We start from the raw sequence: 22,633 nt of genomic DNA, 5'->3' as shown, positions 1-22,633 counted from the left end.
TTGATGTTGATCTTCGGAAAATTACACACTCAAGAGCACTCTTTCTCACTAATTAAATGAACTAAAACTACAAAACAAAATTTCTACTACTTGAATACTAGAATGGAATGGATGTTGAATGGGTGTAGAATGAGTGTAGAATGGTTCTCCCCTCAATGTAAATTCTCTTCTCTATTTATAGCTTCCACCAAAAAGATCTTTGTGCATATAATATCTTCACACAAAATAGAAATAATCTTTGGGATATAGGAAGAAAATATAAGATAAAAGAATTTAGCAAATGGAATACGGAAGAGATATTATCAATGCATGAGGAAGGAAGGAATTATAAATTGGAAATCAAATATAGGATAAAATGGAATGATATGGTTTTGAATTAGGAATGGAGTGATTGGCAAGAATATGGTGAGGATATGGGAGAATATATGGTGGCAAGGATATAAGGTATTATGGAATGATTTGATATAATGAAATCTAGGGAATAAGTAATTAATGGAAATTGGGATATTTAATGTTGCAAAAATGGTAAGAATATATGGTGGTAGTTGCAATTATCCTTTCTTGATTTCTTTCCATAATTATTTATTCTCTAACATTTCCTTCCATTCTTGATAGCACAATTTATTCTATAAGCTCTCACTTATTGATTCTCTAAATGATCATCTTTGTCTTATGGGCTCGGGCTTTGACCAACATCTTTATTTTCTACAAAAAATATTAAACCAAATTAATAAAACATATTTTGCATTGGACTTTTCCAAAGACATACACATATATGCAAATAATCTTTTATGACAAAAAAAATGTGCATAATATCATGGAATAAAGCAAATGTATGGTTTTACGTTAAAAATACACAATTAAACATAAATGATATTATAAAGTGCCTATAAAACTATATATAAACTATACAATTTTAGGCACTTATCAATGGTAGTAGTGAAAGCATTGCTCTGGAGCTCGTGGAGCAAGAAAGCATTTTGGAATCTTGGATGAAGCAAGAGCAAAGCTTTTGAAAACAAAAGGCCAAAGCAAACTGGGATAATGACATGGACAGAAGCACCAAATATTTTCATGCTCTAGTTAATCTAAAAAAGTGTAAATCCATGATAACTGAGATGAAAAATAATGAAAGGACTATGCTCACTTCGCAAAAAGATATCGGGGAATTCATAGTTCAGCACTACCAAGAGAAGTTTGAATATACACAACATGCTCTTGATTTTGAGCTAAGCAGCAAACTGCCTGAAGTTATATTGGTTAAAGACAATAATATGCTTTGCAGAATTCCAGACAAAGATGAAATCAAGCATGCATTATTTGCATTAAACATGGACAGCTCTCCCGGACTAGACGGGTTCAATGGCTTTTTTTTCAGCATTGTTGGGCATTGTTGGTCATGATCTCACAAGAGCAGTGTTGTATTTCTTTAAATACTCTAGACTACCACAAGGGTTCAATTCCAGCTTTCTAGTTTTAATCCAAAAAGAGAAGCAAGCTACTCAACTCAGAAAATGCATGCCTATATGTCTCTCCAACTTCGCGTTCAAGGTTATCACTAAAGTCATGGCAGCAAGACTTAGTCAGATTGCTGAGAAAATTATATCCAAGGAGCAATATGGGTTTATTGCTCACAGAAACTCACAACAAGCTATCACTCTGACTTCTGGGCTTGTTAATGAACTTAAGGTGAAAAGACATGGTGGGAACATAGGCATCAAGCTAGATATTACTCAAGCATTTGGCACACTAGACTGGCAGTTTCTTTGGGCTGTCATGAAGCAGATGGGGTTTGTTGAGAAATGGATTATATGGATCCAGTGTGCTGTCTCAAGCAACTCTATATCTATTATGTTCATTGAGGACCGATTGGGTTCTTTAAGGCGCACAGAGGACTCCGACAGGGGGATCCCCTCTCCCCCCTTCTCTTTGCTATCGCAGAGGACTGCTTGAGCTGGGGTATCTGCCACTTGGTAAAGGAAAAGAAAATGCATAACATGATTTTAAATTCCAAGTATCATAGTCCATCACATTTAATGTTTGCGGATGACATCTTTTTATTTTGTAACGCTAACCTAAAGAGCATCAAGAATCTTGTTAAGCTACTTGACAGGTATCAACAGTCCTCTGGCCAAGCCATAAACAAGGAAAAGTGCAAGATCTTTCTGAGCTCTATGACAACAACAAGGAGGGAGAAAATCATCGATACTCTAGGAGTCATGGAAGGTGAACTCCCAGAGAAATATTTGGGAGTGCCACTCTTTAAAGGGAAGGTTACCACAGCAGCCATGACACCTCTCATCGACAAGTTAAGAAAGAAGGTTGATGGATGGGTCAAGCACATGTTGTCTTTTCAAGGAAGGGTGGTCCTTGCCAAACATGTTCTGAAGAGTATACCAGTCTATAACATGGCGGTATAAATGGCCAAAAGAAGTAATCGAAAAAGGGGAGACAATCATAAGGAATTTCATATGGAGTGGGAACCCCCTCGGTTAGGAAGACAACCACAATCTCATAGGACAAGTAAACCAACTGTAGAAGGAGGATTGGGGCTGAGAAAATTGCAAGATATAAATTTGGCCATGATCATGAAGCTTGCTTGGTCGTCCCTCATTACGGAAGAGTCTGATTGGTTGACTTTTATGAAAGGTAAGTTCACCAATAGAATTGGAGGTTAGTCGAGCTTTAAAACATCTACTGTATGGTCAGGCATCAAGTGGGCACTCAATGAAATGGCACACCTCCATGGTTGGGTGGTGGGCAACAAAGAATCTATAAATATATGGAGAGAGAATTGGCTTGTCACTAAGCCCATTTGTGACCATTTCATGGAAGATAGGAAAGTCATCATCAAACTCAAGTCCAAGTTGAGAAAATGCATTCAATAACACAACTGGACCTTCCCAACACCTTTGGTACAAGTGTTTGGAGGTCTGGATATATATGTCACCTCCTTATTACCACCAAACTCCACCAGGGCAGACCGTAGAATTTGGATGTCTTATGAGAAGGGGCAATTCACAGTTGCGGGGGAACATGAAGATATAAAGAAGAAATACACAAAACTCAACTGGTGCAAGTTCCTCTGGAGCTCTCATACTACTCCAAGAGTACAAGGCATTGGCTGGAAAAAATTTCATGGGGCTATGAGCATTGATGATAGGCTGAGAGACAAGATGAAGTATCATATGGCTTCCAGATGTTGTATTTGCAAAGCTAGTGAAGGATCTCAGCTTCATATTCTCTTTCACTGCACTATAGCAAGAAGAGCTTGGCGATTCACAACCCACCTTTCCGAGATGCAACATTTGCTACAGGAGATCAACGACATACTTCAAAATTCAAAGCATTTTAGCTCCTTAATACTTGACATGTGGAAAGCAGCCAGCATTACTTGTTTGGTCAGTCTATGGAAGAACAGGAACAGAGTTCTATATGACGAAAAAAGCTTAGATCTTAAAGGCATATGCTACCAGATTAGAAGTGCAACAGTTCGAGCTCATGGAAAATCTAAGGGTCACATGAAAAACACTTTGTAGGATCTAAACACTCTTCATTCTTTGAGATTAGCCCACAAGCTCAGGCGTGCCCCACAAATTCTAGAATGCTTATGGCTACTTAATAAAATGTAAAACGATAGTTTTACCTACGAATAAGCAACGAGACTCAAACGCAAGTAAAACTAAAACTAAAACTAATTTCACGCTTATGTTATCAAAGTTTTCTACACTCTCGATGCTATTGCAATAAGTTGGAGTAGAGAATTCGTTCCACTAAAACTAATTTCACGCTTATGTTATCAAAGTTTTCTACACTCTCGATGCTATTGCAATAAGTTGGAGTAGAGAATTCGTTCCACTCCTAGTTCTTTAGAATTCACATTAACTAAGATTATTAGTTATATCAAAGTCGATGAGAGTAATGATAGAAATTTTACTAATCAAGATGCGATAATTTAAAATACGGAAATACTAAATTGACTATATGGTAATGAATTAGGGGAATTTGATTCCACCTTAATTCGACTTAATCAACTAGCGAAGAATTGTCATAATCCTAATTGTAATGCTTCCGTATAACAATTGGGTGTCTCTAATCCCTAATTATTCATGATAATCTATACCAACTAACAACTAGCATGTGAAGCAATCAAACTCATTCTCATGGTGAACTAATTACTTTCTAGAATGGAATAGAATATTACAAACTATTCTACGCTAACAACAATAAAGTCTTCATCAAGGCTTCTTCAAACTCTTCTAATAGAGGTTTTAGCCTTGAATCAGTATACTATCATTTCTTAAATAAGAACAAATATAACAACTCATTATTGAATAAATGATTAAATTTTATAATATAATTTAACAATAGTCTAAGATTCAAAATGGATTTAACTGAATTTAAAACTAATTTAGAACTAAGATTATGAATATTAATTATCAAATTAAAACAAATTGATTATGAATTTAAGACAACTAAATCTAAATAAGAATTGAATCAATAAACTAAATTGAAATGAAAAACTAATACTTTATTATAAAACTAAATCTGATTCTAAATAATAATCTACTTTGTTCTAAAACTAATTAATTGAATGTAAAAACTAGATCTAAAAAAACAAGTTATTAGATAATTGCTAAGTTCAAAAGTTATATGCTTAAAAGTTAAGTCTTCTGTGTTCAAATAGAGGAGACCAGATCCACTTTTTCGTGCATGGGCTGAGGAGCCATGTTTTGGGCCGGAAAATCGAGCCCAAAACCCAATTTCTTCAGTCCACAGAGGCTTTTTCTGCTGGATTTGACTTCAATAGCCTTTTCATCCATTTCTGCTCCTCTAATTGGGTCAAGGCTTGGACCATTGGAAAGCTCATTCCGAGTCGGTCGCTTTGACATAAGGTAGGCCCAATTCCAAGATCTAAGTCCAAAGATACGGCTTCCAGAAGTTCTACTGACTTTTGTGCGCTATTTCTGTCTGCGTTGACTTTGACTTTTAAGCTTTTACCAGGCTTTAAAAAGGCTTTTTCTCCTTGAATCTTGGTCTTTTATCATAGAACTTCTTAACAACCAACCCTTACTCCATTATCTCGCAAAAAGAGCACATTTCTGCACATATTCGACTCCAATGCCTGGAATACAAAAGAACACGATAACAGTACTAACTCTTACTTATTAATCACATAATTGGTCAAAAAGCAATATTGTTAAAGGGTTAAAACTACAGTTTTGGGCTCTTATCACTACTCCCTCATGTGGGCATACTAAAGGTTAACACAGACGAATGCGCTCTTGGCAATCCGGGTAGATCTGGTTGGGGTAACATTCACAGGAACTCTGACGAGGAGGTGATTGGTGCTGCAGCTGGTGGGATGCGCATAACCACAAACTTTATGGCAAAAGGTCGTGCAGTAGTTGAAGGGATCAAGAAGGGTATTGCACTAGGTTGGACAAGCATATGGGTGGAAACCGATTCATCTTCAGTTGCTCTTGCATTCCAATCTGACAGGGTATACTGGAAGCTCAAGGACGAATGGGACGATCTTAAGAAGCGAGCAGTATGGATTAACATCACTTCCACCTGGCGTGAGGTTAACTTTGGAGCAGATTGCCTATCTAAGTTTGGAGCAACTTTGGCAAAGAACACTGAAACATGGTGGAATGAGAAACCTGGTCTCTTGCATAGGATTGAAAATCCAAACACCACGTACTTCAAATTTGTGACATAGAAACTCGACTTTTGTAACTTTTCCAATTCCTTTATTAATCAATTATCCTTTAGCAAAAAAAATATGAACAGTGATTGTTCCACTACAAGAGATGGGACCTTTTGCGACCATATTATTACCGACACTTTCAAACTGTTGTTGATATCTGACATCTGCTAATTTAATTTAAGGGTAGCAAATAAATTTTGGTAGTGTACATTGTGGGGCACTAATTGCTACGCTTTTAACAGTTGGTAAAGATATTCCATGTTTTATTTTCTAAATAAAATAGTTTATATTTTGTTAAAGTTCAATAGCTACGTTTTTAAGTGTTGATAATGATAATATTTATCAGCAACCCTATAAAGGGTAGCAACAGCTATAACATCGGCTACGCTTTCTATTACATCGGCCATGCTTCCGTATACGTCGCTGGTCTTCTTTAGGGTAAGTGCGCGCTGATAAATGTTGTCGTTTTTTTCCCCCCCATTTTAGTTATTTGGCCAAAATTTTCACTAAATGCGCCAAAATTTTCAGATATTTCGCGGGCTTATGTTTTAAGGAAAGTTGAAAAATAAATCAACACAAAACCAAAACTTCATCGGTTTGTCCGACGCCCGATACAAAACCAAAAAAAAAAAAAAAAAAGGTTGCAACTCGCGATTTCCTGTCTGTCTCACACCACCAGTAAGTCTCTCTCTCTCTCGCTCTATATATATATATATCTCTCTCTCTCTCTCTCTCCAATTGAGAATATTTATTCTCATCTTCCTGTTGGCAGGTATCCAAATTTCCATATTGTTGCTCGGGTATCTCACAATTTATTAAGTTTTTATCTCGGAATTCCTATTGGCAGGTATTTTAATTATTTGATTATGACTTAAATTGTTACTAATTTTGGGTTTTGTTATAGTCTGGGGTTTGGTATAGTGCAAATTATGCTTCGTGTGTTTTCAGTTTTGGGGTTTGGGGTGTTTAAATTTTTGATTTTTTTTTGTTCTCTTAGTGTTGGTTATATGATCTATGAAGGGTAGTGAAAATTTAGACCTTTCTAATGTGAATTGTTTGCTTCATTTTGCTATAATGTGGGGTTTGTTTTAATGGAGTTTGTTTAGATGGGGTTTGGTTAATTTTGAGTTTTTTCTTCTTTAATACTCTAAAAATCAAAACTTTCAAGTTTATACTTCAATTGCTCTCTTTGTCTACTAAATACTACTTTGTTTAGATACTTTAGGTAGAAAAGTTAAAGCTTTGTTGCAACTGAAAAATTCGCTGAAACAATTCTTTAGCGGAAAAGCTAAGGTATTTTTGGGGTTTTTGTTCTAATCACGCTAGAATTTATTTTTTGGGTTTTAAAAAATCCAGAGTAAAAAGTTGCTTTTTGTGGAGGATAAATCCAGATAATTGAAAAAAACCACACGCTCACTTGCGATCTCAATACATAGAGATAAAGAATTGATTTTTATAAGATGGGTGGAAGTACAATAGATGATGATTGGGAGTTGACTGCTCCATCTAGTGATGTACGTACTTTGGTTTTAGTAGGACGTACTGGTAATGGGAAAAGTGCTACAGGGAATAGCATTCTTGGAAGGAAGTCTTTTAAGTCACGGGCCAGTTCATCTGGTGTTACAAGTACTTGTGAATTGTAGAGGTCTGTTTTAAGAGATGGTCAAATATTGAATGGAGGTCTCTTTGATTTTTCTGTGGGATCTGACATTGTGGGCAAAGAGATTGTGAATTGTATTCGTTTGGCTAAGGATGGGATCCATGCAGTTCTTGCTGTTTTTTCTGTTAGGACTCGTTTTTCACTGGAAGAAGAAGTCGCAATTCAAACTCTGAAAAACTTTTTTGGAGAGAAAATTGTGGATTACATGATTGTTGTTTTTACTAGTGGTGATGAACTTGAGGATAATGACGAGACCCTGGAAGATTATCTGGGTCGTGAGTGCCCTAAACCTTTACAGGAAATTCTTAAGTTGTGCAAAAATCGTGTTGTGCTTTTCGATAACAAGGCCAGGGATGAAAGTAAGAAGGATGAACAGCTCAAAGAACTGCTATCCCTTGTAAACAAGGTCATAGCTGAAAATGGTGGGAAGCCGTATACAGATGAGTTATTTGATAAACTAAAGAATGGAGCTGTGAAAGCCGCACATCAACGAGAAGCAGTTGAGTCTTTAGCGGGTTACTCTAAACAGGAAATTTCGGAGTTAAAGGAGCATATGTACGAGTCATATAAAGATCAGCTGAAACACATAACTGACATGGTTGAGCTCAAGCTTAAGGAAACCACACAAAGGCTTGAACAACAATTGGCAGAAGAGGAGGCTACACGTTTGAAGGCAGAAAAGTTTGCACTAGCAAAGCACAAATGAAATCTAATGATGAAATCTGTGCACTTAGAGAGAGTTTGGAGAGAGCATAAAAGGAGACCGAGATCTTGCAAGCAAGCCGTAGCGGAGGATGTGCTATATTGTGATTTATTTATATTTGTCCGCCCAATACATTTTAGTGGGGAAAACCTTTGGAGTGATTACTTGATTTGCTCGGTCAAGTATCCTATGCCGAAAAGTGTTTTGCAAGTTTGACCTCTATACTTAATATTTTCACAAATGATTTTATGTATGGACCAAGTCGGTCCTTTTTAATTTAAAAAAAAAATCCAAATAATTGGCCTCAACTGGACACTTATCTTTGTACCTATGAAGTGTATATTAGTTTGCACTTTGCTCATACTTTAAACGCGTTGATGTCTAATGAGTCGATGAAAGGTACCAACACCGGTTGATTCATTTGAAGTTAGTAAAATACATATAGCTAATGAATAAATATTTATGAAAGTGGCTTTCACTAACTATGAGTGGTTTATCGATCATAACTAGAAGTCATGTAGCCTTTGCCCGCCTTGAGGTTTGAATCCTGCCGTCCACGACCCTCACGTAGAGTCAATTGTTCTTTCCTTTTATTTAAAGTATAAGTGGTGTAGTACAGAGCTTCAGAAATCCCATGCCCATATTTTATTTGATAAGGAATTGTTCTTATATTTTTTTCAATTTTTTTCTGTGTCCATGGATATATATGGTTAGACCATTCACACATATATTGATGTATTGGTAACACATTGCAATATCAAGTCTCAAGAGTGGAAGATTTGATATTTTAAGCCTTAAGATGTTTACAAAACCGAAAATTCAATTCATGATACCTCAAATCTTCTAACAATCTAATGCTTTGGCGTGGGTCTCTGTTTTCGTTCTAATTAATATGCCATTATCGGTCATCTAATCTGTATTTTGAGATAAAGACAGATAAGCATCATTAGATTTATGCTTGTAATCCCAGAATCATTAAAAGAACTTGTTAATATATGTTCCTTTGTCAAATTCTGCACATGCCCACTTTCTATCACACTCTCTTTTGTTCCATTATTACTTCTCCGCTCTCTCCCCTATCATTTACATTCTTCTCCTTATTCCTATCAACAAAACTACTATTTGGACTATTTACTTCTCTAGATAAATTCCCTTGATAAGTTTTATCCACAACCATTCTTGTTATATTTTTCTCATTTCCAAGTAAAATTCTCACTCACGGGACTTGTTTGAAACTAAATTCCCATCATTAAAAGCAGTAAAGCTAGAATTTTTACTCACTTCTTTGAAAATTCCTTCTTGGGCAGTTTTATTCCTACTTGAAAACTGGAATGGCCAAGAAACAAGAGGAGATTTAGTACTACTAAAGCCTTGACCAACAGGGTATAAAAGAGAAGCCTTTAAAGGATGGTTAAGAAACAAAACAGTTAACAAAAGAACAGAAGCTATAACTCCTAAACCAAAACCAGAAAACACTCTACTTTTTGTAGTTATAAATTGTTCTGATAAACCAAGTGACCTTAGAAACTTTTTCAACTCCATTGTCTACACTAGTATGTATAAGCATGTATGTGTTATGTATATAACTCTTTGTATATAACAATGTAGATAAAAATACGGAGATTACTAAGATAGGTTTGGAGTTTGAGAATAGTTAAGTGGTTGGGTTTTAAGAAAAGCAAAGAATGAGTGCGAAGAAACAGAGGTGAATGGAGAAGAAGAAGAAGAAGGTGGAGAAAAAGCCATATATCTCATAAATTATGAGATATATGGCTTTTGAACAATTGTTATCATTAGAAAAAAAAAAAATGTAGTGCGGTGATTAACTTGAGTTCGTGCACCTTTGAATGTTGGTAGTAGTGTGCTGGCTTGGTCAATTAGAATGCCCAACATCTTTTCCAACTCTGCGTTTGTTCTAATTGAATATGTATGCCCTCTTTCCTGTTCATGTGTCCCTCACACCCTTATTTTAGAACTGGATTAGATACTAGAATATAAAAGAAGAAAAAAAAAATGTACTCATTGGGGTGATGAAATGGTCTCGCGGGTACTCGACTTGGGTCTTTGTATAACTTGCGTACTATATACTACAAATGGTTCAAGTAAGAGATTCTCTATAGAAAAAAAAAAGTTCAAGTAGGTGATCCAACTAGATTGCAAATAAACTTAAATTGTTTAAGCTTTGAAATCTGGATCATCGTCTTGTATTCTTCGTTTGTTACTTTAAGTGTTCAATTTTATAAATTTAGTCTGTTTGATATATGTCAAAGGGGCTACAAGATATTTTCATTAAATTAGTAATATATACCTTTTCTGATGCACCCATTATGTATCAGGTTTCAAATATTTGATACAAATTGAGCCTTCACCTATAAGACATAGCATTCAAGATGAGCTTTAAGATACAAATTGTAAATACTATTCTAGATGAGCTTTAAGATACAAATTTAGAATACTAAGATTGCTCATTCTCACATGAAGCACTTTGAGATGGTAGCTTTGCATCTATTCGGCCCATGCTTTTAGTTCTCTTGTTTAGCTAACATGACTAGGTGTTGAAAATGTGAAAAGTTTAAATAATTGCAGTTATGATTTTGACTAAATTTTCTATTAATTTTCTATAATTCTTAGTGTAATTATAGTTGGGTTCAAAAGCCTAGTATTATAGAAAAATTATAGGCACTTAATCAGGAAATTTAGTGCATACTTTATTGACAACCTTTTTTGAGTGTATAATTGTATGTGCATATTGTATCGATAAATTGGAATATATAGCAATAATAAGAAGTGAATGTTAGTGTTTTCTTTTAAAATATTGTTTAAATTGGTGGACAAAAACTAGATTTGTAATTTGACATTGCTACTTTTTTTGTCCATTTTGCAAGTGTAGAAGTAATCTAAGTATTTGATTATGAACTTAAGTTTGGTCCACTTTATAATTTTTTTTCTTCATTTTTACCATGTTTACAATAAGACTGAGCATTCTTTTTGCAACAAACTCATGAATGTTAATTGATCTAGGATTATTATATTCTTAGCACCATCAAACTTGATAACGCCCGATAGTATCATCTATATGGCTAAACATTGATAATGGGATAAGCTTATAAATATTTTGTATGATTTGTTGGTCTGTTTGAACCCTTTGGCTTGTTTGGTTGAGTTTTGTTTAGCTAGTTTTGGATATGGCTAACACGTGATAATGGGATAAGGCTTATAAATACTTTGTATGATTTGTTGGTCTGTTTGAACCCTTTGGCTTGTTTGGTTGAGTTTTGGTTAGCTAGTTTTGGATGCGAACACCTTTTGAATTCAAATTGATTTTGTTCAATGTGGGTCAGTGTACCTTAGTGCCTTTAGAGAGCGGGGCGGGGGGGCTCCTTAGTACCTTTACAAGTAGTCTTTTTCAATTCAAGGTTCTTGAGAGAAGCCACTTACATGTGTGTACTGCTATTAACATATTGTTTTCACTTACAATGTATAGCAATTGCACATAAATATGGACAAGAGTTGGATGAATCGCCGGATCGGTTTGACACTCAATTTATTGAAGGCGTTGAGGCATTCATTGTGGTTACTACCGATCATGCAGTAATACCGGTAGGAGGACTTTGCCCTTGTAAAATCTGCAATAATAGGTACTACAAGCAAATCAGTGAAGTAAGAGATCATTTGCTTGAACATGGAATGGACAAGCATTACACTCGTTGGCTCCATCATGGTGAAGGTTATGAAGAGCACCTTGCTGATGACGATGATGATTATGATGATGTTGGTAGTGATGAAGGAGTTCGTTTTGATGGGTTGGAAGACTTGCTTCACGATTTAAGAGGACTGACTCCTATGGATAATTCTGTACCAGACATGCAATATGGGGGTGGAGATAATTATATTGCCACAACACAACATGCAGATACCTCTTCTGGTCTTAATAGGGGTAATGGTGACGATCCGAATTTGTTTGATAAACTTTTGAGTGAAGCGCGACAGCCTTTGTATCCAGGTTGCCAAAAGTTTTCCAAATTAGATTATCTCATGAAGTTGTTCCATCTGAAGGTGATTAATCGTTGGAGTAACAAATCATTTGATATGATTCTTGAATTGATTAAAGCTGCATTGCCTGCGGGTGAGACGCTGCCAAAGTCCTATCACGAGGCTAAGACATTAATGCGAGAACTAGGACTTGGGTATATTGCTATACATGCATGCAAATACGATTGTGCTCTTTTTCTGGGACAAATACAAAGATCTTCAAAGTTGTCCAGTATGTGGTGAACCGAGGTATAAAGCTTCTGAAGGCAAGTGTAAGAAAATACCACATAAGGTTTTGCGCTATTTCCCACTTAAACCAAGGCTTCAAAGGTTGTTTAAGTCAAGGATGACTGCTGTAGATATGAGGTGGCACAAAGAAAAATAAGTCCCGGAAGAGAATGTATTCAAGCACCCAGCAGATTCTAAAACATGGAAAGATTTCGACAAGGAGTATGAGTGGTTTTCCAATGATCCTCGCAATGTCCGCCTCGGCCTTGCAAGTGATGGATTCAACCCTTTTGGTGACATGAGTACCTCTTATAGCATGTGGCCGGTAATGCTTGTGCCTTATAATTTGCCTCCTTGGAAATGTATGAAAGATCCTTTCCTTTTCATGTCGCTTCTTATTCCTGGTCCCAAATCCCCAGGAAATGACATTGATGTATATTTACAGCCTCTAGTAGATGAATTGAGAGATTTGTGGGACAATGGCGTGGAGACATACGATGTTGTGACCAAGCAAACATTTAAGTTGCATGCTGCGTTATTGTGGACCATAAATGACTTTCCTGCATTTGGGAACTTGTCTGGTTGGAGCACCAAAGGCAAAATGGCCTGCCCAAATTGTAACAAAGACACGGTCTCTATGTATTTAAAAAATGGCCACAAATTATGCTATATGGCCCATCGTCGTTTCTTGCCACCACGACATTCTTGGCGAAGACGTGGTAAAAATATGTTCGACGGGAAGGTTGAAAACAGACCAAAACCAAAGGATTTGGATGGGGCTGATGTGTTATCACAAGTTGATTTGGTCGAGGAACAAAAACTTGGAAAGAATCCGATTAACAAGAAAAGGAAGCGTACCGAGTTTGAGTTAAATTGGACAAAGAAGAGTGTATTTTTTGATTTACCATATTGGCCATCCCTTGAGTTGCGTCATAATGTTGATGTGATGCATGTTGAAAAGAACGTTTGTGAGAATGTGTTGGGAACATTGTTGAATATTGATGGTAAAACAAAAGATTATTTTAAAGCTCGACTAGATTTGGCTGAATTGGGTATTAGAAAGGAGTTGCATCTAATTCCGAATGGTAATAAGTATATCATGCCGGCTGCATCCTATACAATGTCATCTACCGATAAAAAGGCATTCTGCGAATGGCTGAAATCTGTGAAATTTCCAGATGCTTATGCATCAAATATATCTCGATGTGTGAATGCCAATGAGGGTAAAGTATCAGGAATGAAAAGCCATGACTGCCATGTGCTTTTACAACGTCTTCTTCCAAACGCGGTACGTGGTTTCTTGTGTAGTGATGTAGCAATTGCATTGATTGAGTTGGGTGTGTTTTTCCAAGAGTTGTGTTGCAAGACACTGAGGTTAGAAGTGCTCGAGAATATGGAGAAGGATATTGCCGTGATACTTTGTAAACTCGAACAAATATTTCCACCGGCATTTTTTGATGTAATGGTTCACTTGGCTGTTCACTTACCACACGAGGCACTGCTTGGCGGACCTGTACAGTATTGGTGGATGTATCCCATTGAAAGGTAACATGTATATCATTTGTAACTTTTAATATATACTTTGTTTTGCTTTCAATTAATATAATTTGTTAAACAGGTTTTTACACACTTTAAAACAGTATGTCCGAAACAAGGCGCGTCCAGAAGGTTCAATTGCGGAAGCATACATCGATAACGAATGCCTCACTTTCTGTTCCATGTATCTCCAAGATATTGAAACACGCTTCAACTGTGAAGAATGGAATTTTGATGGTGGCCAAGAGAAACAACCCACGGGGCTGCTTGTTTTCTCACAGAATGTGCGACCATTGGGGGCTTTTAAAGTTATCAGCCTAAGCTTAAAAGATTATGACAAGGCCCGTTATTACGTGTTAAATAATTCTGAAGAAGTATTACCATACCTTGAGTAAGTACAGCTTTTAGTAAGACACAATATATACACATTATTATCATGTTTTCTTATATATACAACATTTTCTATATGTAGTGAACATAGGGCAGAGCTTATTAGGCAAAGTCCACATAATTTGGAAGAGAGGCAGGAACTATATTTTCCTGAATGGTTTGAACGACGAGTAAGTTTTCACAGGAAATACCCCTTGCTGTTTTTCATTATTATTATATTTTCTATTGATTGTTGTTCATTTTGTTGATAGATGCATGAATTGCGATCTCAGAATTCCCCAGAAGCTACTGATGAGTTATATTCATTAGCTTGTGGGCCTGATCCTCGTGCAATTCGATATAGTGGTTGCATTGTGAATGGGATCAGATTTCACACGAAGGATAGAGAAGTAAATCTTCGAACACAAAATAGTGGTGTTGTTGTCGAGGGGTGTCACCAATCAAAAGAGATTGATTTCTATGGTGTTTTAACTAATGTCATAGTCTTAAACTATTTATCTTCCAAGAAAGTTTATCTTTTCCAGTGTGATTAGTGGGATGTCGGCAACGGAAGGAGTGGAATACAAACAGATGGCCATGTTACTAGTGTTAATGTCTCACGAACTTGGTACAAAGACGACCGATTTGTGCTAGCTACCCAAGCAGGTCAAGTCTTTTATGTGAGTTGGCAAGTTGTCCAGAAGATAAAGCCTAGAAATGTGTATGACGTTGCTGAGAGAGAGGAAGAGATTGTAGCAAGGCATGGCGTCGCATTTCAAGAAGAGGAGCAGGATGCAGTGGATGGCATTGTCCAACACGATCAAACACTTGAAGAAAGTAACAATGATAATATTCAAACGGAAGAACTTGCACCTGTACTTTTGAATAGGGATGATTTGATCCCAACTGAAGTTGATGCGGATGTGGTCTTGACCAATATAAATAGAACCCGGATGGCTGATCATTTCATTGTTGATGACGAATCTGATGAAGAAGATGATACGCTCATAAACTATTGTAGTTCTGAAGAAGAGAAAGTCATATCAAGTGATGATGATACTGACATAGATTAAGTTTAAATGTGTTCTCTAAAGTGTTCTCTATGTGTTCTCTAAAGTGTTCTCTATGTTTTGAATTCCTTGTTAGTAATGTCAGTAGCGACTTTCTATGATGATACACTTGGGAGAATTGAATGCAGCTATTTACACTTGAAAAATGATTTCTGTTAATTTTCTGCTGGTAAGTATATATTTCTTTTACAGTCATGGGCCCAGGTAGAAGAACCACTAGAAGCTCTAATGCACAGCCTCAGCCTCAGTCTATGCCAAGCTCCCAATCAGCAGATGCTTCTCTTGGTGGTATGATATCAATTTTTAGTCCATCTAAATTATAGGTTATATTGAGTTAAAGACTTCCAACTTTTCTCTCCATGTATATTTTTTGTAGTCATGGAATCTGGTGGTCGATCTTGCAAGTTCTAGTACTTGCCTCGGTCTAGGCCCAATGTTTCGTAGGATCGTCTAGCGGTCCGGTCTTTGGTAAGACAATTTTTTTCCATACAAACAAAGACAAATGGAAGAGGTAAAGCAAATAAGAAGTAAAACTTTTAGCTTTTGCGGCAGAGTTTTTTTTTTTTTTTGCTTATAAACGGCTTCAACACCATTACTCCCCACTAAAAAAAAGAGGTAAAGCAATGAACACAACTCTAATCAATCATAAAGCAAGGACAAAGTCAGAAACCGAGAATTGAGATTCCACCGGGGAGGTCAAAACACGTAGGGAGTTGGAGTGAACAATTTGCTTATGAAATTGGCATAATTTTGCATAAGTATGCACCTCTAGCAGTTCGAGAATCGAGAACGGTGAAGAAGGAGTTCAAGTCAAAAGTTAATACGATGCACGAACATATAATGGTAATAAAATATCATTACTAGTTATATTGTTTCTTTATTTATTTATTTTAACATTGTATTGCATGCATAACTTGTTTGCAGAAGAGCTTTGACATTGATATCCATCTGCCGCATGTAGAAAGGGCTGTTAATAAGTATCTAGGACAGCGCCTCAAAGAGTACAGGTGTAGGCTGCACAAATATTACAAGGGTCTCCCAAATGACCAACGTAGACGGAAGCCATATGAGGGGATGGTCGCGCAAGGGGATTGGGAATTGCTTTGTGATTGGTTTGAAACAGAAAAATTCAAAGTAATTTATATGATTTTTTGTAATTATCTTTTATTGTATTTCTAACTAAATATTTCCTATGGTAGAAACTCAGCACAAAAAACAAGGCAAATCGTGGGCAGAAGAAGGTTAATCACCGTGGTGGTTCGAGGTCCTTTCTAAATCACCGAGCAGATAAGGTAGTATAAATTGTTTATTATTTTTTAGTAGCCTTATTTTCATCTGTTACTTTTTCTACTTCAAGATTTTGTATCAACATATTGATGTATCTTTCTAAGCTTGTTACAGGTTAATGCAGAGACTCAACAAGAGCCCGGAAGGATTGAATTTTATCGCATGATGTACTATAACCCAGGCAAAGGCTGGTCTGGCCCTGTAGCTCAAGAAAATTATGTAATGACCAAGTTCGGTTTTTCTTATTTGTGTTCAATTCTAGTTTTATGAAGAGCATATTCATTTAATACTTGTGCCATATTTCAAATCATAGGATAAAATGCTGGAGATGCAGACTCAGTCCCTACAAGAAGGCTCTACCTCTATGACTGAAGATGAAATTGCTGACAAAGTCTTAGGTACAAAACCTGGTTATGTCATGGGTCTTGGACACGGCGTGGATCCACTGTCATCCTCCAGTTACAATAATCCAGAGGTTGAAGACCTTAGGAGGAGAGCTGAGGCAGCTGAGAGACAGGCTGAGGAGTATGAGAGACAAGCGCAAGAGCTCACAACTTCGCTTACCTAAACCGAGGGGTAGGGTTGAGGAGCTACAGAATTGGAAAACGGCTTCTGAAGCTAAATTGGAGTTTCTCATGGCGCACATTGGGGCCCGTTTTTCTGTGGTATGAATTTACATACAAGTGTGGTGATCTTTATCTTTGTCTACGCTATGAAAGTATATTGAGGTCTAATAGTGGTCCTAGCTTTTAAGAAAGCGGAGCGGGGCCAATTTCTCGTACTTGCTCAGTGTAGTGTGCCCTCCTTTTGTCGAGTGCCCCGCCCGGTTCCTTCGGGTTGTTGGCCTACCAAGCACTTGCCCCATTTGCTCCTGCGGCACCTTAGCCGGGCGGGCTCGTTATCCTTACCGTTCTCTCTCAGAGCCCCCTCCCATTGCTCTAGCCATAAGCTATAGCAGCTCCGGCCGCACCCACGGGGATGCCTGCGAGAGCCGAGTGGGCTCGGTCGGTCAGCCCTTATTCAATTTCGTTACGGGTCTTTCGCTTTTGCCGGATCTAGAGAGATACTACGAGTCTTCCGTCCCAGATTCCATCGCCGCGGGCCATCTAGTTTTTGGTACTACCAAAAGTCTCATGCTTACGTTCATTTCGATGTAAGTATTATCTCGGACCATGAAGACCCTGGTCATGCTTCTAGTTTCCATTCCCATCATCATATTGATGATAAATCTCCTGGTGCTCTGCCATAAGAATTTGGAGTCCTTATCATGGTGAAGGTTAGGTAACGCTGTGATTCTTGCTCAAAAAACAGACCGAACGCGTTCGAGTTATTGGCTCATCCGACCCGGCAAAGATTCATGAGTCACTCGTTCAACCGTCCCTCGGAGCCGTGGTCGAAGTGCCATGCATGGTCCCCGTCCGCCTTTTTCTCTCGGTCCCAGTAGAGAAAACAGAAGTCGCGCTCCTACGCCCGGGGCCGAACAACCCCATAAACGTAGAGCGCTTTAGATGTTAGTTCCATCAAGGCGCCAAGAGCAAACGTAATACGATGGAACTACATTCCACCGTGGACGGTGCGAATTCTATCTAAGTCACTACACCCAACAAGTCTTCGCCCCGGGTATCTTCTTTCTCGGTAGTGTACCGTAGTTTGCTCCCTAAAGACTAAAGAAAGAATGGATAAAAGGGGGTGGGTGGGTGGTTGTAACACTTCGGTCGAAGCTGGTTCAAATGAGCACCATCATAAAGAATCTACAATGTCATGATCACATTGGTTACCCTTTTTCTTTGGTAGTTCAATGGGACGGTAAGCCCTTCCAACAAGAAAAGGTATAAATATGGAAACTTTCGCCATTTGGATCGGAGAATTTATGGAGGAAATCAGGTTTTAAATTTTAAACCGCACGATTATATAGCCAAAGGGAATACGCCGCTCCTAAAATCATCCCAATGGCTGCTAATGTGGCTACTAAGCTATTTCTTTGGGAAGCTCCTACTAAGATGAGAAATTCCCCGATAAAGCTGCTAGTACCAGGTGAACTCATATTGGCCAGTGGAAAAGAAGGATATGGTAGAGAGATTCGGCATGGTGCTCATTTGAACCTCCGTAATATCTAGCAAGTCCGGTTTTATGTCGGTCATATATAACACCAACACATAGAAAAAGGGCTGGAGGAACTGGTCCATGACTTGACATCGGTGGAATGCCACCTCCAATTCCCTGTATGTTCGATAGAGCCAAAGATTCTCCCCGATCGAGATGCGCCCGATTACCCCGAACCGTTCAAGATAGTTACCACCTATCATACGGCTTTCTAACTTCACTTCTTTTTCTTTTAGCTAGGTAACACTTTCAGTCTGGCCTCTTAGCTAGGTAACACTCGGTCTTACTGACCTCAAGCAATTCATGAAGACACAAACTCACGAGAATTATACATAAAAGTATATACAAAGTTCAAGAGTTTACCGGTGCTAAGCCTCGACATATAAAATTTTAAGTTTGCTGTTGCGGGACTTCCACTTTCGGCGTTACTGCGGTTCCGGCTGTGTGATGGTCGATATATGTCGGTTATTACCGAACATCGACCCTCGAGCAAAGGTTAGCTTCGGGGCTAAATGCCTTGTGTTCCAACCAAGTGCCTTCCCTGGGCGGACAAGATCTCGGTCCTCTAGGTGAGGTTTGGTGGCCCTACGACGCTGCTGAAGAAGGAACAAAGGCGATGGGGATTGAAGCCAATATAAAACACGGGATCGATGATGAAGCTAGAAAGGCATAGCCAAAGTTCACTAGGATGAGCAGAGCGAAGTCGTGTTGTCAATGGATTTTTCGCTTGAAAAGCGGGATGGGGCTGTAGAATGCCTTTCCCCGTCGAGGAAAAAACGTGAAGAATTGCCGTTCCATTGCCCCCGAAGATGGGTAATATGTTCTCATACAATGTTGCTCCAATCTGACCTAGCTGGCGAGCGATCATCGTGGCGGGCGCAGAACCGGAGGGGGCTTTCGATTGGGTTGGTGTTGATGTCGGTGAGATTTGAACATCGGTCGATCCAACTCAAAACCCCGTTGGGTAATTCTTTGACCCCTTCCGTTAAGGGTGTTAACCAGCTTCTCTCCTTTCAGTCGAGCCTCTCCTCGATTCATTTTAGTAAATAGCGGAACCAAGAAAACTGGAAACAAGCTTTTTCTTTCAATAGCCAGCCAAATGACTACAGGATCATCGATCTACTCTACCTCAATTCACCATAACCTTTATGTGAGATAAGGGTCTGTGGTGGTTGGTGAGTACGTAGTTGTATATGCTTGATTGATGTGTAAGTACGTAGGACTAAAAGATAATTGTGTGGATGGTGTGGTGCTATTTTTTGGCTTTTGAAGGAAGTAATATACATACTTAGCGAATAGCGTGTCAGAGAACTCAAGAAAGAATGGTCTGCAGTGGCCTAGGACTTTTTTTTTTGATAATTGGCGGTTGGGTATATTTTGCACCATTCTAGAAATATTAATTGGAACCATACAAACTTTGGAAACTTTGGAACCATACAAACTCAGGTATCACTCGACCAAGAGTGGTGATGAGTTGACTAGTTTGAAGGATTATGTGACTAGGATGAAGGAAGGCCAGAATGACATCTATTACATCACTGGTGAAAGCAAGAAGGCTGTGGAGAACTCTCCTTTCCTTGAGAAGCTCAAGAAGAAGGGTATTGAGGTCTTGTACATGGTTGATGCTATTGATGAGTATCTTTGTGGGTCGGGGTTGAAGGAATTTGAAGGCAAAAGCTTGTCTCGCCACAAAGGAGGGTCGAAGCTAGATGAGAGTAGTAGGGACGAGAAAAAAGAAAGAGGAACTGAAGGAAAAGTTTGAGGGGTCTCGCAAGGTGATCAAGGATGTTCTAGGTGACAAGGTCGAGAAGGTGATTGTCTCGACCGTGTTGTGGATTCTCCCTATTTGTTTGGTCATCGGTGAGTATGGTCGGGGGACAGCCTAACATGGAGAGGATCATGAAGGCTCGTGCACTCGGGGATTCAAGCATGGCTGGCTACATGTCTAGTAAGAAGACCATGGAGATCAACCCCGAAAACTCTATCATGGAAGAACTGAGGAGGAAGAGGGCTGATCTTTGATAAGAATGACAAGTCGATTTAAAGATTTGGTTCACATTCTTTGTTTGAAACCGCCCTTCTCACTGGGTTGGTCTTGATGAGCCCAATACTTTCGACAACCGGATTCACGCGGGATGCTTAAGTTGGGTATGAGCATTGGCGAGAACAAAGCTGATCTTTGAAGTCGACACGACATGCCACCATTGGAGGATGTTGATGCCGAGGGAAGCAAGATGGAGGAAGTTGATTAAGTCTTCACCTATCTCATTCTTGTACTTGACATTTAGTATTTTTTGGATATTTGGTAGTTTTCTTTCTTTCTGTTGGAGTGTTGAAACAATAGTCTCAATGTCAGTGATTTTGGATGGTCTGCTTAGTGAAAAAAAAAAAAAAAAAAAAAAACTTTGGAAGCTAGTTTCATAGTTAGAAATCAACACAGGTTCTTAGCGAGTTTTTCTCGAAATGACTAAATAGAATATTGGTTATTAGTTATTAGTTGTGTGGAATTGAAAATCATTTTTAAGCGTATATTTTGTCACTTAAACTCTACTTGCCATTTCTTGGTGCCCTCATATATAACTAATTTTCTTTTTTGGAATTGCAGAATGGTTCAACTTCGTGAGTACTTTGCAAAGATGGACTGTTGGGGTTGAAAAGGATCGAAGACGATCATAAATGCAATACTTATCCCCAGAATTTTGAATGATATATTTTTTTTTTTGCAAGCTTAGGAAGGATATGTGATTATTGTAAACATACTAGCGAGGCTATGTGGAAATTATTTTGGATATTGTGACACTTTTCTACATTTGGAGCTTATGAAATTAAATATTTTGTTAGTTAAATGTTTTTGAGTGTGTAAAGTTTTCTTTAGGCCCTGTATGAAAATTGTAAATTAGGAAATCATATCCGGAGAAAAGATCTCTCCAACACATGCAAATGGTTGCAAATATAAAAGTGTAATTGCTACGCTTTTGAAAAGTGTTGTAAATACATAACTCATTTTACATGCAAATGGTCCTTTTACAACCCTTACAAGCGTTGCTAATACTATCTAAAGAATAATATCAGCGTATGCAAATAGTACAAAAAATAGTTATTCACCAACGGTACTAAAGCGTAGCAAATAGGAACCCATCACCAACGCTTGTAAACCGTAGCCAAAATAGACAATCAAGAATGGTTACGAAAACGTTGCAGATATGGAACCTTTTGCAACCCTTAAAAGCGTCGGGAAAAATTAATTAATACAAATCATCAAAATAAGAAAAGAAAATAATCAGCAACGCTTTTATTACATTAGCAACACTTCAATAATGAAGTTGAAGCATATTCTTTTGCTACGCTTTTATTCGTCGTTGGTTATCATCTTCGGCATCAATTGCAACTACACATCGACGCTTTATAAACCGTTGCTAATAAGCTTTTGCAACGCTTTGGGTTTCTATTGCTACGCTTATAAACGTCGCAAAAAGACTCATTTGTTGTAGTGTTCATAGCTCATGATGAGGTATGAACAATGATTGTTCATACTATATACATTGGGCGTTACGGTTTGGTCATGCCGTTTTTTATTTCGTATTAGGGATATACTTGATATTTCATCTACCCAAGTCATTTTTAATTTTGCATCAAGGGTATATACTTGACCTTTCATCTACCCGGTCCTTGTGAGTGATTAAAAAAAAATGTATCCTTACGAGTTACTTTCTCTCTCGATCTGTCCTGGAGAGTTTCTCCCTATTTTCAAAAAGAGTGTATGTGAAGCTACAACTTTAAATAAACCAAGGCCAATGTAACCATTTCTGGCAAAAACTCCAACCTTTGACTAGACACATCACACCTTGCATGTCTCCATCTAAAAAGCAACCTTTTGTTTCTTGTTGGGATTGCAATAGATACCAACAAGAAAAGCATGATATCTTTGAAAGGGC

General features: G+C 37.9%; 4 protein-coding genes and 2 pseudogenes across 4 annotated transcripts; all 6 read left to right on the top strand.

Moving 5' to 3' along the window:
* Positions 1-1,566: 1,566 nt before the first annotated feature.
* On the top strand, positions 1,567-1,953 carry LOC147489197 (uncharacterized). Its single transcript, XM_086574589.1, has one exon. The coding sequence runs from the start codon at positions 1,567-1,569 to the stop codon at positions 1,951-1,953; it is 387 nt and encodes a 128-aa protein (XP_086430715.1).
* Positions 1,954-2,996: 1,043 nt separating this feature from the next.
* LOC147489196 (uncharacterized) lies at positions 2,997-5,722 on the top strand. Its single transcript, XM_086574587.1, has 2 exons — positions 2,997-3,401; positions 5,264-5,722. Exons 1-2 carry the CDS (start codon positions 2,997-2,999, stop codon positions 5,720-5,722), a joined length of 864 nt encoding a protein of 287 aa, XP_086430713.1.
* A 1,392-nt stretch (positions 5,723-7,114) lies between these two features.
* On the top strand, positions 7,115-8,180 carry LOC147489195 (immune-associated nucleotide-binding protein 9 pseudogene; annotated as a pseudogene).
* A 3,331-nt stretch (positions 8,181-11,511) lies between these two features.
* On the top strand, positions 11,512-15,311 carry LOC147489194 (uncharacterized). The gene is given in 6 exon segments (XM_086574586.1): positions 11,512-12,300; positions 12,302-13,878; positions 13,952-14,260; positions 14,342-14,429; positions 14,511-14,648; positions 14,793-15,311. Coding segments are annotated over 6 exon segments (3,420 nt in total).
* Positions 15,312-15,502: 191 nt separating this feature from the next.
* Positions 15,503-17,163, top strand: LOC147489193 (uncharacterized). Its single transcript, XM_086574585.1, has 6 exons — positions 15,503-15,596; positions 16,084-16,151; positions 16,233-16,442; positions 16,508-16,600; positions 16,710-16,856; positions 16,909-17,163. The coding sequence occupies exons 1-6, from the start codon at positions 15,503-15,505 to the stop codon at positions 17,161-17,163; spliced, it is 867 nt and encodes a 288-aa protein (XP_086430711.1).
* Positions 17,164-18,544: 1,381 nt separating this feature from the next.
* On the top strand, positions 18,545-21,019 carry LOC147489192 (heat shock protein 90-2 pseudogene; annotated as a pseudogene).
* The last annotated feature ends 1,614 nt before the right edge of the window (positions 21,020-22,633 follow it).

The sequence above is a fragment of the Coptis chinensis genome, chromosome 7 (assembly GCF_015680905.1).
Source record: "Coptis chinensis isolate HL-2020 chromosome 7, ASM1568090v1, whole genome shotgun sequence".
Taxonomy (NCBI): Eukaryota; Viridiplantae; Streptophyta; class Magnoliopsida; order Ranunculales; family Ranunculaceae; genus Coptis; species Coptis chinensis.
Note: the sequence above shows the minus strand (reverse complement) of the source record. Positions and strands in the feature narration are given on the sequence as shown.